This window comes from Lupinus angustifolius, chromosome LG13, assembly GCF_001865875.1.
Source record: "Lupinus angustifolius cultivar Tanjil chromosome LG13, LupAngTanjil_v1.0, whole genome shotgun sequence".
Lineage (NCBI taxonomy): Eukaryota > Viridiplantae > Streptophyta > Magnoliopsida > Fabales > Fabaceae > Lupinus > Lupinus angustifolius.
The window spans coordinates 5,287,996-5,304,007 of record NC_032021.1 but is presented as its reverse complement, the minus strand read 5'-3'; the positions used below and the strand labels follow the sequence as shown (position 1 = coordinate 5,304,007).

Here is a 16,012-nt window from a genome sequence, read left to right as displayed (position 1 = left end):
TATATTTATAATTTTATATAGAGAATATAGAGGTTAGATATTATCCAATACAATTTGAAGTTTATTTATTGAGTTATTTAAGAATCAAATATTTTTTATAATCACACTTTCAACAAATAAATGTTTATACAAACACATTTATAATCGTTAATATTCTACATATACACTCAAAAATCAATGTTAATATTGCACATATATGAATGGAAAATATAATGTTTCAATACATGATTATTATGCATAAACAAAGAAACGACCCGTGCAAGTGCATGGGTACCCTGCTAGTCACATATAAAAACTAAAATCACACAATTTGTATATTCACATGTGTCAGATGAAAATCATATATAAAAAACTAAAATCAAGAGCGAGAAAACTTTATTTTAGTAAAAAAAAAGTTCTCAGCCTTGTAATTGCAAATATTTATGATATATTTAATACTATAGATGACAATGCAGGTACTATATGTAATATAAAAAAATTATGATGTGATATAATTTAATATTTAAAAAAATTGTAATATAATTTGTTTAATATTATATAAAATATAATTTTTTTCCTTCAACTACTCTATTCAATTTTTCTTTTATTTTGTCCTAGGAATTTTTTGCTTTTTAAATTATTTAACAATGTTTGTGGACAATCTCTGTTTTAAAACAACCAAAACATAAAATATTATTTGTTAAGATAATACAAGTTTTGCCCTACCCACTTAAAATTTTACGAACATTTACTGGCATGAATAAAATAAGTTGGGCGACCTGTTTTTGTCATATCTGGCTGTTTATATTCTAAACCATTGATATTAAATTTCTCATCATTAACAATAAAAAAAAGAGTGGATCGGTCCACCATAAAACTGTTCGACATAAGAAGCCATATCCACATCCCTTGAACATCTTGCATTTACACTGCACAGAACATTCACACACTCTCTCTATCTATCTCTGTTCTTTACTCCCAGCAGCAGCATCAACAATGGCGACAAGAGCAGCTTGCAATCACCTTCACCTATTTCCCAGTTTGGTCCATCCTTTGAAATCAACCCTTTCCACTAAACACACTCTTTTCACTTCAAACTCTCCCCTTTATTCCATTCACAGAAACTTCTCTTCTTCTTCTTCTTCATCCAAGATAAGCATGAGCCTCAAAGCTGGTATCGTTGGCCTCCCCAACGTTGGCAAGTCCACTCTCTTCAATGCCGTTGTAAGCTTCCCTCTCTTTCATTCTTTCTCTCTATGTTTGTTTTTGGTATATAATTACACCAAACTAATAAAGCTCTTATTTTTAGCATCTGGGTATTCTTTTAATTTAAGGGTCTTTCTTCTCTTACTATGAGTTTTCCCTGTTTTTGCAATTTTTGGGGTTTAAGGGGGCGTTTCAAAGAACATATGGAGCACTTATGAAACTAGTGTATGACCTTCTATAAGCTCTTTTTAACTTAATTTTAAAAACTTCATTTTATTACGGTGTTACCCAAACGTTCCCTAAATAATGTTATGTATACTTGAGTATAGCTCATAAGTTAGGTTACTTCAATGAATATGAGAATTGAATGACTGTTTTTGTGTTGCAAAGTTTTGCTTTAATCTCTTTCCGTAGTGCACTGTACTGTAACCCTTTTGATTGGTTGCCTAATGATACGATTTACCGTGATTTTATTTGATTTAGAGGGAATGCTTGTTATAGATTCATTGTTCCTTGGGGCTGTGCTCTTTGTTTTTCGGTGTAGAGTTGAGATTTGTTTGTAAGACTCAAATGATTAGCATGTAGCACTTCTTAAGATAATAGTTGTGCTATGTGTTTTGGTTAATGCCGATGCTAAACTTGAAAAGTAGATATGTATGTCTTGCACATTCAAACCATTGATTGTTGCTGCAATATAAATAGGACTGCATTAGCCTGGAAGATTGTTAAGATGGCTTGGAAAATTTTGAAAATGGCCTAAGCAGTAAGCAATATATGATTAATGACCATAGACTATAGTATAGGTTGTGAATGGAACAACTTCAATTAAAGAAGAAATACAAGATACCAAATGGAAATGGTAAAAGATCCAGATACTTCACTTCTAATCTGTTTCTGAATGCAATTCTGTATTTGATATATAATTATATACTTTACCTTTTATTTATATTTTATGAATATACAAACATCTTTCATAGAGTATCGTAATAGGTATAATGAAAAAGGAATGGAATAGAAATGTAGAATACATGAAATATGTCCTCCAATTTGTATAACTAGCAAAGCAAGAGTGAAGATGGCTTTTATCATTTAAGTAATCTCTCCTTTATATCAGTTTCAGCTCAGCTCTGTGTTACCCTGTTAGATTCCGCTAGTGAAAGTGGACTTTTTTTATATTTATTTATTTTGTGAACTTACCTGTGACTTTTTATGTTAGAGATATAAAATCCACTTAACACCTTAAGATTTTGGCATGGGGAAAGTTTGCTCTCCACATGGCATCGTTGTCTTCATTACTAAGTGGCCAGGAGTTCGATTCTTTCCGCCTCTATTCTTCCAAATAAAAGTTGAATATAAAAGCAAGTTAGTTTCCGAACGTCTTCCTTTTTAGCTTCCCAACAGGAGTTCTTACTCATGATGGGATGACTTTTATTTCAAAGTTAGTTAAACAGCCAAAAAGCAGAGCATTATCAGATGTGGAATTTATGATTTTGGCCCCAGTGACTTACTTGGATGTCTTATAAAAATACAGTATACTCTATTATAAATACTATTTCCTCTAAGAAAAAGCTGCGGCAGCTATGAACCTTGAATAGCTACTTTTCAAATTATTTTCCTCATTATTTTTTTGTATAAGTATTTGCATTAAGCTTATAATAACTTCATATGTCTTTGTATAATCCACCGACTAGCAAAATGCCGTATAGGATTTTTCTTTCTTTAATTTATGTTCAATACTTCATTGTTTTGTATGATTGTTGCATTGATTTTTGTATGCATATAACTCTTGTTACAAATGCTATAAACTATAATAACATATCAAATCTTAATATATAGTGGTCTTTGATGTCTAGGTCGAAAATGGAAAGGCTCAAGCTGCTAATTTTCCTTTTTGTACAATAGAGCCAAATGTTGGAATCGTTGCTGTTCCAGATCATCGTCTCAATGTGCTTTCTGAACTCACTAAATCTCAACGAACAGTTCCAGCATCCATAGAATTTGTAGATATTGCTGGGCTTGTCAAGGGTGCTAGTCAAGGCGAGGTATTCTTAATATCTGTTTTCCTTGTTTAGTTTGGAGTCAAAGTTTCAACAAACTTATTCCTTATAACCTTGTATATTTTTTTCTGTACAAAGTTACATATGTGTTGGTTTTCTTTTACAGGGTCTTGGTAATAAATTTTTGCAACATATTCGTGAGGTGGACTCTATACTTCAGGTGTCTATCTATTATTTTTCCTTGTCATTGCTATCTTGCATCATTACATCATTTTTTTTGTTCTGTGTCTTCCCTTTCAAATTTCAATTTAGAAGCTATGCACATATTTCTAATCAGAATTTTGGAAAATGGGCTATATCTGTGTTTAAATGTGGGGTAGTTTTCATCCCCTTTTCAGATTTTATATGGTCATGGATCTGTTGATTATTAAATTAGGTTGTACGGTGTTTTGATGACAATGACATTATTCACGTGAATGGGAAAGTTGATCCAAAGTCTGATATTGATGTTATCAACTTGGAGCTTGTTTTCACAGACTTGGACCAGGTCAGCTTACTGGTTATCATTCTACACAATTTTATTGCATTTGGTTTCTTTGAATTTGTTATTGTCATTATAAATCATTTTGGTGGCACATTAATGTCTTGAATATTTGATCGTGTTTGTCTTAATTGCATTCCTTTTTTCTTTTTGAATGAAAATATTTTTATTATTTTCTTCCACTTTGCTGCAATCAATGATTTTGAGTTTTTGGAAGTCTATCTTGTATGAACACACACTTGCTATGGTTTTCTTTGACAAAACCAACTGACAGAACTAAGATATTCATTTTCCCAAGAAATGCAGATTGAAAAAAGAATAGAGAAATTAAAGAAAAGCAAGGTGAAGGATTCACAATCTAAAGTTAAGGTAATAGCTTTCAAATGCTATCACTTCTTGTTTGTTCTTATCAGTCGAAATACACTACTTGAGTTGATTTTAAAATTGTTATTTTAGGAAGAGGCAGAAAAATCTGCATTGGAGAAGATTCGTGGGGCACTCTTGGACGGAAAACCTGCACGATCTGTGACCTTAACAGATTATGAAAGGGATGCTGTTAAGCATCTCTACTTGCTCACCATGAAACCTGTTACATATGTGGCAAATGTTGCTGAATCTGATCTAGCTGATCCTTCAAGCAATCATTATGTCAAGGAAGTCGCAGATGCTGCATCGCAGCTGCAGTCAGGAATTGTTACAGTTTCAGCGCAGGTATGCATTTAGATAGGCAACTTTTGAGTTCTTAATACCATTTGGGCTATGTGAACTTTGCATGTGATTTTTCGCAGTAGAATTTATGTAATGTCAGCTTTTGCTAGACCTGTTGTTTATCTATATTGCAATATCTGAAGATTGAAAGAACGGTTATTGATTTTCTTTCTATCTTCACCAGAGAGTCTAGTAAGAGGAGATTATTTGTCATTGCAGGTTGAGGCAGAGCTTAGTGAACTACCAATTGAAGAAAGACAAGAATATTTGAAATCTCTTGGTGTCAGTGAAAGTGGTCTCGGGAACCTGATCAGAGCAACCTATGGCCTTTTGGGGCTTCGAACTTATTTTACAGCTGGTGAAAAGGTAAGAGGAAAGCTTGAAAAGTTCAATTTTAATTTAGAATATCCTGGTCAGCATGGCTAAGGTAGTAAACAATTAACAAAGTTCAAACTACAAAGATGGTTAGTAAATAGTTTGGATCACTTGAATAACTATTCTAGTGGTTAATTTAACCTAAATTGTAAAAATATTCACCAAACAAACAACAATAACCAAACCTTAGTCTCACACTCTCACTAGATGGGCTCGGCTACATGAATCGAATGACGCCATAATGCTCTATCATGAATCATGTTCATTGACAAAACATTTATCTCTAAATCTTTCCTAATCGTTTCACCTATGGTTTTTCTTGGCATCCTTTTGTCTCTAGAAATTGGACTAACCTCCATTTGATCTACTATCTTTACCGGAGCTTCTAACGGTCTCTTGCGCACATGTCCAAACCACCTAAGGCGTGATTCTATCATTCTTACTACAATAGGAGCAACCCCAAATTTATCATAAATTATAACTTTCCGAAGTTTTGATTGCATATTATTACGATTTTAATAGGAAAATAGAAGAGTGTATAGAATGTATATTTTGATTGAATGAAAAATGATACAAGAGAGTATTGTTTATATACAATGCCTTGTAAAGCAAGCAATGCAACTAACATAACTAACTCTCTAACAAACTAATAAGCACATGTTGTAAAACAATTTAAACATGTGTTAAATGTGTAAAACGTATCAATTACAAGAATTGTTCAGCCAATGCTTCACTTGATTTTCCACCCAGTTAATCGATTAACTATAGTGTTAATCGATTAACTGTTATATATGCCATCTTGATTCTGCTTGCTTTCCAAGGTAGCTTTGTTTTCCAATAGATATCATATTTCATCTTCAAACTGATTTTGTTTTTCTAATGTGTACACAGGAGACAAGGGCTTGGACAATACTTGCAGGTTAGTTTTTTTTTCTTTCTGGACGTGACCTATTTAAATTGCAAAACTTTATAACATTATCTTGATTTAGTTTCATCCTTTTCTGAACATCATGTTCAATTGTTTGGTCTTTGGATGGGCAATGAAAATATATTGTTTCCCATTTTCTTAAATAATGCCTGAGCCACTTTGGAAACTGTAATGATCCAGTTTTGTTTTGGAGTAACCAAAGATTGAACGATTGAACTGAAGTAATAATATATTAAGGTTCTAAGTAGATTCGATTCCGCTTCTGAATTTTATGCCTCTGTTGTACTAGGAATGACTGCGCCTCAAGCTGCTGGAGTTATTCACTCTGACTTCGAGAAGGGATTCATTCGAGCAGAGACAGTAAGCATCAAGGATGTAATTTCGAAGTACTATTTATAATATAAGCATATTGCTTGGCATAGCAAGTACTGCAAACATTAAAAATATATACAATATTCTACATGTGGGTCAATAGACTATATACTTAGACAAATTTTAATAGTAAGAGTAGTTTAAGTTTTTATCCAAATTTTATATTTTAGATCTGAAAATGTGGCAGAACAGTCTCTTTTTTAGATTCATTTTCATATAACATGCCTTGAATCTTAGCAGTTCCATTCATATTAGTTTGATGATTTAGATACCAATCAAAAGCTGAATCTTGGCACAGTAGTAAGTTGCTTTACATTTGCATTAATTAACCTTAATTAAAAATGCGATTTTAAATTAGGTGGCTTATGATGACTTTGTTGCTGCTGGTTCACTTGCTTCAGCGCGAGAGAAAGGAATTGTAAGTTGTTTGTTTCATTTTCCTCACAGTAAAGTATGTTTTCTTTTAAATGCATTGATATCATTTTTTTCATTCTTTAGTGAACACTTTATCTAATGTGTTATTTCGTTCTGTTTGATTCCCACAACCACAAAATTAGGCTGTTGGTTTATTATGATTCAGTAATAGTAATTTGCTCTCATTTAAATCGGTGTTTCGATATGGCCTAATTCATTGTTGTAATCAAGTAATGATATTTCTTTTGGAACATTATTCTAAATTAATCTAAGCATGTTTGCAGTTGAGATCTGAGGGTAAAGAATACATTGTACAAGAAGGAGATGTCATGTTGTTTAGATTCAATGTTTAGCAGAACCTACTGCTCCCATATGGGAATCAATGGAGAAGTAAAGATAACTTTTACTACAGTTAAGGAATTTTGAGAGCAAATTGATGGTTATAGTTTTGAAAGCATTGTTTTGTTTAGTGACAAATGCTCCCACATGGGAGTTAGTGGAAAAGTTCAAATATAATTTATGACTACAAGTCAGAATTGCTGCTTATAGTTTGGAGAATTATTATTTTGTTTCAGTGATTTTTTTAATTTTCATATGTAATACATCAATTTTTCATTAAAGCTTATGATGTAATAATATATGAAAATGCTTCCTATTATATAAGTTTAAGCCATTGGATTTAGCATATTGACTGAAGTTGTAGTTGGTGAAGTTTATCCTGTACAAGGCTATAAATTTTAAATTTAAATCTTGATAAGTACTTTCTTCTTCATGAAATAAGGGAAAACTATAATATAGCAGGACCCACCTCATGATTAAGTTAATGAGATATATCAGCTTTCTACTTATTGGTTACTAAGTCAAGGTTTGAATCTTTAGTAACTATATTCTTCTTGGTGAAGTAAGGAAATTATATGTGGAGTATCATCCTCTTAAGCTTATGGGAATACTTGTAACAACATGGGACCTTCCAGACCTATGAATATACTGAATGTGCCACCGGTAACATCTTAGTCCTGACATGCGACCTTCTCGACTCATGAATACACTGAGCGTGCCACCCAGCTTAAATACCCATCCAGTATTTTATTGCTTAATGATAGCGACTCATGGGTAAAATGTAATTTTCACCATAGTGTAATTTCCACTTTCCTGTTTTGCCCTTAACATTATTTAATTTTTATGAGAAAACCATATAATCCTAAATAACCAACCACACAATACATTAATTAACCACACATCTCACATTAAATTAATCATTATATTAAACATGAAAAAATATAATATAACGTAAATCAAACACACAAAAATACATTCTAATTCTAAAATATGAAATATATAAAAATTGAATACCTAATATCATATAATGTGTTTGTCGATACACTAGTTATAATAAATATAATACATTTATTAATATAAATATTATTATTTATAACATATAATTCAATTAATAAAATTGTCCAATGACTAATTATGCTACAATTAACTATCAAGTTAAAGGTGTGAATCGACATTCAGTTATTTTCAAATAATTTTTCTTTTTCATATTCAAATTGGTTTTGACTGCTATGGTAAAATATGATATAACGAGTATTTTTTAATTTTAATCAGTTTAATTGCATAATCATTGTTATACACTCGTACCATATTGGTAGGTATAGAGATTGAGTCATTGATTTTCCAGTTAAATTGGCTGGTATAGTCATGTTTTTGTAACTGTGTGCATAAGAATGTATATATAATTATTATACTTAATTTTAGCTTAACTTACAAGTTGTTGCCACCCATTTTCTTGATGGAGACTGGATGGCTGAAGATGGACATTAGGGTCATTTTCTAGATAGATGAAGTTGTCATTAAGCTGTTTCAAACAAAATGCAAAATATCTCTTAGAAGCCCAATTTTGAAATGTATTGGTTTGAGAATGATGTTTCTAATGTTTGAGAGTTAATTACAGACGGAATATTAGTACCTTGTCGGCATGTAACAAGACAATATGTATATACCCAAAGTTTATTGTTTATTCTTTAAATTTAATATGTATAACCGATAGTGTAAATGTTTTTTATACTCTAAGCAAATCATTTACTATTCATATGTGAACTATTATTGACTCAAACAAAAATAATACAAATCAATAATAGATAATATATTAACAATGTAAAACTTTACACTGAAGTGCATATATTTTTAACTCTTATTCATTTTAAGTAGTTAGAAATAACAACGGAATATATTTTATTATTTTTGTTTTTGACAATAATTTGCCTTCTTTCTAAATATTCTCTTCATTAATGGAGAGACAAATACATATTTTCGTTTGTTTTTAATAGGAAAAATGTAATTTTATTGAAATCAAAATGATAGATTTGTAATTAAAGGTTACATTTCTCTTTACTTTTTGAAACATTTACCTCTCCAATAATAAAGAGGATATAACTCATTAAAATGTCTAATATATATCAGTATGTAGAATGGGTAACAAGTAACTATTCCATGTCAGCCTCCCTCGTAACATGTGAGGGGAAATGTCTTCACACCAAAACTTTGACAATAATATGGTATTTAATGTTTTGATGTACAAGTAATGATGTTTGGATATGAAAAACCTTGGGTGCTGCATTATAAGTGCTCTCCATCATGAATTCCTTTCCTATTCACATCCACCTGATTATGCAATTTTTGCATATATTATTTTTATAATAGTATAATGGTGGAATGGAAACCAACTGTCTTATAATTCTATAATGAAATCATAAAATCTAATCGTGCATATTCATATATACATACGGCTTGTATAGTCTAGTAAGAATTCAAATGTTGCATCAAATTTTAAGTAAGACAGTGATGAATATACATTGTCTCAAATAATTGTATCTAGATACATACTTTTCAGAAAGCTGTGTTTCCATTGATTAAAATGATGCCTCACATCATAACACAAAACATTTAAACTGATTTATTTCCAGTAGAATTAACTCTTTCCTATGCTTCTAATTTAATAAACAACTTCTATGTAAAGAATGTCGGAAATAAACAACCATTCTTAAATCAGCAATGTTTTGATGTAGAATTCAGAACTAGCCAAAATTTAGTGTTAGTGTTACTTTGGGTAAGTTTTAAATGCAACTTGACCAATTATTGAATTGCACTGACACTACAACTAGTACAAAAAAGGCCCTCATGTCAGAAAGGAACGAAGTGAAATGTTTTTGGGACAAATAGTTTATAGTAGGGTGCTGCATCAACCACATAAGACGAAGCACCTAGTTTATGTTCCATTTCTGGTGGGACATCAACCTCATGGAACATTTTTGTTCAATTGAGTAGCCCTTTCTTTTTTTATGAAACCATTTATGATATTTCGACCAAGGAAGTATGCTATATTTGTAAAGTACTTTTTAGAAACATGTCAGAATAGTGGCTTTTCTTATCTTAAAATGTTATCTTTAATTTGTAAGCCTTGTCATGCAAGGGTCTTAAACTCTTACTAGTTTGCGCATTGAAGAAATGAAGCTAAGCATTGAGCTTAATAAATGATTATACCTACATCAACCAAATCTTAGTTTCACTAAAGGACTAAGTTACCTTAGAGTCAATTTGCGAGTTGTGTTTTGGAGGAAAAGAAATGAAAATAAAAAGTTTAAAAATCATGAAATAGACTTATGAAATGACTATCTAATATTTTATTTTCGTTCCAAAACTAAACTCCCGTAAGTCCACAGTGTACAACTCTATCATATAAAACAAATTGTAAATACCAAAAGAAACCCTGATATTGCAGTTACATATACAAAATGAACGACATAGTTTCCATCACATATAGAAGATTACTTTCCAGTATGTAGGTAAAATCAAGTGATTAAGCTGAATCTTTGAGATTTTACATAGAAATGAATTAATATTATTCTGGAATTTAATGACTAAATTTTGTGTTTGAACTCATTCAAGCAAACTTTTCACTGCTTTCCCTCCAGGAACTAAATTTTAACACAAGTTCTTTGTTTTTATTTATTTTAAGAGGTCATTGTATTTTGCTAAACCCGTCCTTTTTTAGGGGCAGGGGCATGGGTAGTGGGACTCAAGTCCTTGGCCAGAAACAGATGAGTTCAAAGAATTAGGAACAATGGGCTATGTACTATGGATATGATCAAGTTACGAGACGTATAAGTGTTTCAGTCTCAAAGGATTAGCTCAGTTGGTAGAGTTACGAGATATTAAGTATAAGTACTTGAGTTCAAATTTTGATACTTGTGCTCTCTCTCTATCCTCTTAAAATAAGAAGAAAAAAAAAACTTTGTTTATAAAAATACGTCTATAATACTTATAAGTTAAACTACAACATCCTCAATTTATTAACTAAAAGATTAAAGATGACTTGTTTATGTCACTAAACATGTTTGGTTGCAAATTGACCCCACACTTCTAGCACCGGAAAACAATGACTATGCACCAACCTATCTATCACACTCTCTTTTAAAGTACCATACATTTTTTGTGAGTATGTCTTAAGCCTCTATGCCCCTCTTTCTTTTTGTTCATTCATTGATTCTTCCTAATTAACCCACTCTCTATCAAAACAATGAAAAAGATCAATCTAATACTCAGAAAGTGCAAGAGCTTGTCAAGGCAACTAGGAAGATCTTCATCATATACTAGCTTAAGGTCCAAATCTACTAAGGAAAACTTTTGGGCAGGACATGATATGAAAGAAGATGAAAACTTTGAAACTATACTTGTTGGAAGCACAAGAAAAAGGTATGTGATTAGCACCAAGTTTCTGAATCATCCTCTTATGAATGCTCTAATCAACAAGTCAAAGCAAAAAGACAGTGATAATGAAAATATTTTGGTTGTAAACTGTGAGGTGGTACTCTTTGATCATCTTTTGTGGATGCTAGAAAATGCAGATCCTAAGTTTAGTTCTGAGTCTTTGGAGGAATTGTCTGAGTTCTATGTGTTTTAAGATTTTCTAAGTGCAGATTGCTGAAGCCTAATGCAATTATGTTGGGTTGTGGCTGTAGCATGTAAAATGTAATGGCTGAAAGTCCTTTTTTGTTTCCTTCATTATAATAACTTCATTTCTATGGTGCATTTAATGGTTCTCTAATTGCATAGCTGATTTATGTTCTAACTACTTGGGTTTTCAAGGGCCACATGCATGATTGATGCAATGAAATTGTTGGACTAGATATTTGGCTTAGGTGCATAGCTTTACTGTATTTAAATTCAGCTACCTTTTCCTCTTTGTTGTATGATTCTTTATCATGAATTAATGTATTTCTACCATTCTAGAAGAAGAAGAAATTGCATACTATTCTGATTGCCCTTGTGTAGGTAAAATTGATATACAACTTTGTAGCTTTAAATTTAGTATGATTTCATGAGCTATAGAACTTTGGAAGATGCGTTCATAATGTGCTCAAATTGTATATTACTTACTTCATGATCTAAAATATTGTTCATCAATACTACAAAATCAATTGATTTATCAATGGGTAACAATTTTTTATTCAAGTTATGTAAAATGAGTGATGCACTTTAAAGGATAAAGTGAGAAATTAGAAACTTGATTAAAATAATAATGATTAAGATTTTAGCAACTCCATAATATATTATATGCATGTATTTAATCAAAATTTCAGCTATCTCCCATTAATACTTACATTTCTACTTGCACTCTGTTCACTTACCTCATTTTTATAGAAGTTTAAGACAAATTGGTTAAAGTTATTCCAATAATTTATTATATAAGTAAAAGTCTTTACAAACAATAAGATAATATCAAATTAACTAATAAATAATATTATAAATATAAATAATAAACAAAATCAAATAAAATAAAACTAACTAAATTATATATAAGATAATGCAGTATCAGTTGATAGTTATTAGTTTTACATCTTTCTAACTCATCTTGTGTTCTTTTGTGTGAAGGAAAGGGGCAAGGCCCAAGAATAAACTTAAATCCGTGAAGTAATGACAGATAAACTCGTAATGTGTTTTTAAGAATTTTGAAATGTATTTTGTTCATTTAAAACTGATTATGAATCTTTTGTTTTTAAAAATAATTTCCAATAAATGATAAAATTAAAATTTTGAATTTATGAGGAAAATAAAAAATATGTTGGATAACATAAAAAACATATTCACATAAATTTAAAGTCGACGGAAAGTGGATAAACTTTAGAACCATAATTAACTAATCAATGTTATATTTTTTATTTTGTGTGGAATCCATGAATGACAATGTTTTAGAAACGTGAAACTGTTATAAGGAGATAGAAGTAGTTGCATGAATCTATATTTTGGAGTAAAACTAAAACTTACTTACTCGTATATCTTACATGAAAAGTTTCCTTGATGAAGAATAACGTATCTAAAGTGATACTAATAAATTCAGAAATTAAGTTTAATATATTACAAGAAATAAGTATTTTTGGTTTCTGCTGTAGGACGAGCACTGCACCATCACAAATTCACAATGTTTTTTATTAACTTATTTATAATATTTTCTTGATTTGTATTATTTACGAAAAAACATTACATAGTCTAGCCTATTACAGGTTAAATCTTAGGTGTATGATAGGTGACTTTACCTTTTTCCACTCTTTACCCTCTAAAAATTGAGTTTGAGGGATCGATTTCATCATTGAGCATGCTCTTTCTTAACCTCATAGGTCATAGCCTTCCCCAAAAAATTTCACACCCGATCATTAACTCAACATGGCCCAAAGTTTTATTCTCAATTTACCCTTATTATCACCAAAACCCTCAAACCCTATTACTTTTTTTCTCACACATTACCCAACAGTTTGAATGAATCTGGGTAGTGCACTACCTAGAGTCACACTGTTTGATCATTTTAGGACCCAAATCTATCTTGGATTCGCGCAGGTACCTATTGGGTCTGCTACTCACGGTTCTTGAATACTCAATGGATCCGCATGTACTCATAAATTTAGAAAATGTTTAAAAAATTGAAAATAACATATATATGTATTCATGTATTTCTTATAATCATGTGTTATTTTAGAAAATAAAAACTTAAAAAGAAGAATAAAAATGATAATAACAATTATAAAAAAATAATTAAAGTACAAATACACAACTTTAAATTATCATATAAATATTATTTTTTTTACTAAAAACATAATTTAAAATAATAAAATAAAACATATCAAACCTCTAACATCCTTCCATCACCATAACATTACTTTATAATTATGGATTATCAAATATACCATCATTTCTTAATAATATAACATCACAATTATGACAAAAAATATGTTTAGGTATTATTATTATTATTATATATATAAGAATTATGGGTCTGGTTACTTACTCGCAGTCTAAAAACAAGAACCCAAACCCAACCTGTTATAAATATTATCAATAAGTATCTATAGATATGGGTTGTCATCCCTACTCATTCCACTCCTTTTCCTTTCTTAGAAACGCTTTGAGGCTAATGCACATGAGTTTTCCGTTATTGCACTAGCGACCCCTTGTTACACAAAAATATAATTTCCAAGAACCAAAATTAGAAGACCCAACACAAAATTAAATCCTTAAATGCAAAATGTGATTATCTCCTTTAATGAGTTCTCTACCTCGGTTTTTCCTTGGCATTTTGTATGGACTATCTTTATAAGGTCCATATTTTCTTTCCAAAGCGTTGTCAATGGGTAGATCGCCCCAGTCATCTTAAACTCATGAGCCACATTGACGGCTTAGTGTTAATGGACTGTTTTTTAGACCCACCATTATTTGGGCTTGGCCGATGGTAACATTTCAATTTCATAATCAAAATTCAAGTCCAAACGGTATCAAATCCTAATATCCTAATCTAATTAGGATTATCAAGTACCAGTAAATACAAAATAAAAAAAAAAGTAATATTTATGCACTGAAAGTATAATGATTTATATATAGTCAGTGTATCATTTGTTGTTCATTTGTATTATATTTATTGAAGTGTTAATGATCATTGGAAATGAATGGAAGATGATATAATGATGATATAAAACTCTTATATTGTTGTGTATATATTTTTTCCTCATAATCAAATAATTAAATTTGTTTACATTTGTCACCAAAAATTATTGATGTTTTTTCTACTTGAAACCAGAGGGAATGTGTAACTATAAGACTTGGCTACTATGTTGTTTTAGGGTTACGATTGAAACAAATTACTTGATTCATAATATTCTAATACAAAGTAATAAGGCCATAAGGGATAACAAATAATTGAACAATTAACAACTTTGTGTATTCTGCTTTCATAGTTCATCTCAAATTGAAATGCAATAAAAATAAATTTAAGTCTACTCAAAACATTCATATGATTGGATCTACATTTTGTTTCTAACGTGACATATATTCAGGGTATCATGGTATATATGCTTTAGCTTTTTTGTGCTATCAAGTAAGGATGATTTTCACATGTTCCAATTCTATGAAGTGCCATTCGATATTCTTATAACTTAAATTAACATCTTAAATTATAATCAACTCACCCACGCAACTAAACAATGTGTTGTTGAAACTTTTATTTCTGGTTACATTTATGCCCTTTTATTCACCTTTCTCTGTCACAATTGATCCTGTTTTATGCTACGAAGTCAACGATCAGTGTCATTAAAAGGGCGGGTGTTTCGAATTGAACCCAAAATCACATTAGAATAAATGCATTGAAGTATGAAACTTCAAAGTGGTAGATGAGTCAACTGAAATGTATATTACCCTCTCAACTTTGACAAATTTTGGCATCTTTTACAGCACAATAAATACAAACCTCGAGAATCATCTCTACAATTGATTTTATACAAATTTATAGAAATATTAAGTTAAAATGAAGGGTATTAAAATAAATACTCTTGAGAATTTAACGGCTTATTTCTTTAAATCAATTGGGAAAAGATACATCCATGTATGTTACATAGTTGATTAACATACATATCAATCTTCCCAACTCGGATAAGATTACCTCATGTGCGAGAATACCTATGAGAAACAAAAAAAAAGTTGATTAAAAAATCCAAATAAAGTTTACCTTATTCAATATATTAAAATTTTAAATATTGACTCTAGACTGTGGTGCTGACATAATTACCTTTTTTTTATAATTTCACTAATATGTAAATGCTTATAGGGTAATGAGATTTATCTTGATCCTATGAGCCATGGATCAAGACCTAACAACTCACTTAAACTCTATTCATCAAAACAGATATTTGTTTACACCAAATTAAGTTATATTTAATTTTATTCAATTTTTAAAATTTAATGGACCAAATAAGTGAAGCTTAAAGTCATATAAGATTTCTCTTTTCCCCCTCATCACTTATTTCGCATACCCATTTGGTCAATTGGATTTAAAATATGAATGGATGAGATTGAATGTAACTTAATTTCGGTATAAACATATCCTTACTATACATATGAGGATATAATATATCCTCATACTATAACATAACTTAACTCCTTTAG

The 16,012-nt window shown here is 30.5% G+C and overlaps 1 protein-coding gene across 1 annotated transcript; it reads left to right on the top strand.

Moving 5' to 3' along the window:
- On the top strand, window positions 809-7,202 carry LOC109325824 (ribosome-binding ATPase YchF). The gene is made up of 12 exons (XM_019558402.1): window positions 809-894; window positions 938-1,203; window positions 3,039-3,227; window positions 3,349-3,402; window positions 3,619-3,729; window positions 4,030-4,092; window positions 4,180-4,434; window positions 4,651-4,797; window positions 5,698-5,725; window positions 6,024-6,094; window positions 6,465-6,524; window positions 6,805-7,202. Exons 2-12 carry the CDS (start codon window positions 976-978, stop codon window positions 6,871-6,873), a joined length of 1,275 nt encoding a protein of 424 aa, XP_019413947.1. The 5' UTR covers window positions 809-894; window positions 938-975; the 3' UTR covers window positions 6,874-7,202.

What these genes read in the sequence shown, in the direction of transcription:
- LOC109325824 (XM_019558402.1), top strand. Translation starts at nt 976, where the DNA reads ATGGCGACAAGAGCAGCTTGCAATCACCTTCACCTATTTCCCAGTTTG. An exon ending in CCACTCTCTTCAATGCCGTT is followed by an intron (nt 1,204 to 3,038) that starts GTAAGCTTCCCT and finishes TTTGATGTCTAG; the next exon opens with GTCGAAAATGGAAAGGCTCA. An exon ending in GGCTTGGACAATACTTGCAG is followed by an intron (nt 5,726 to 6,023) that starts GTTAGTTTTTTT and finishes CTGTTGTACTAG; the next exon opens with GAATGACTGCGCCTCAAGCT.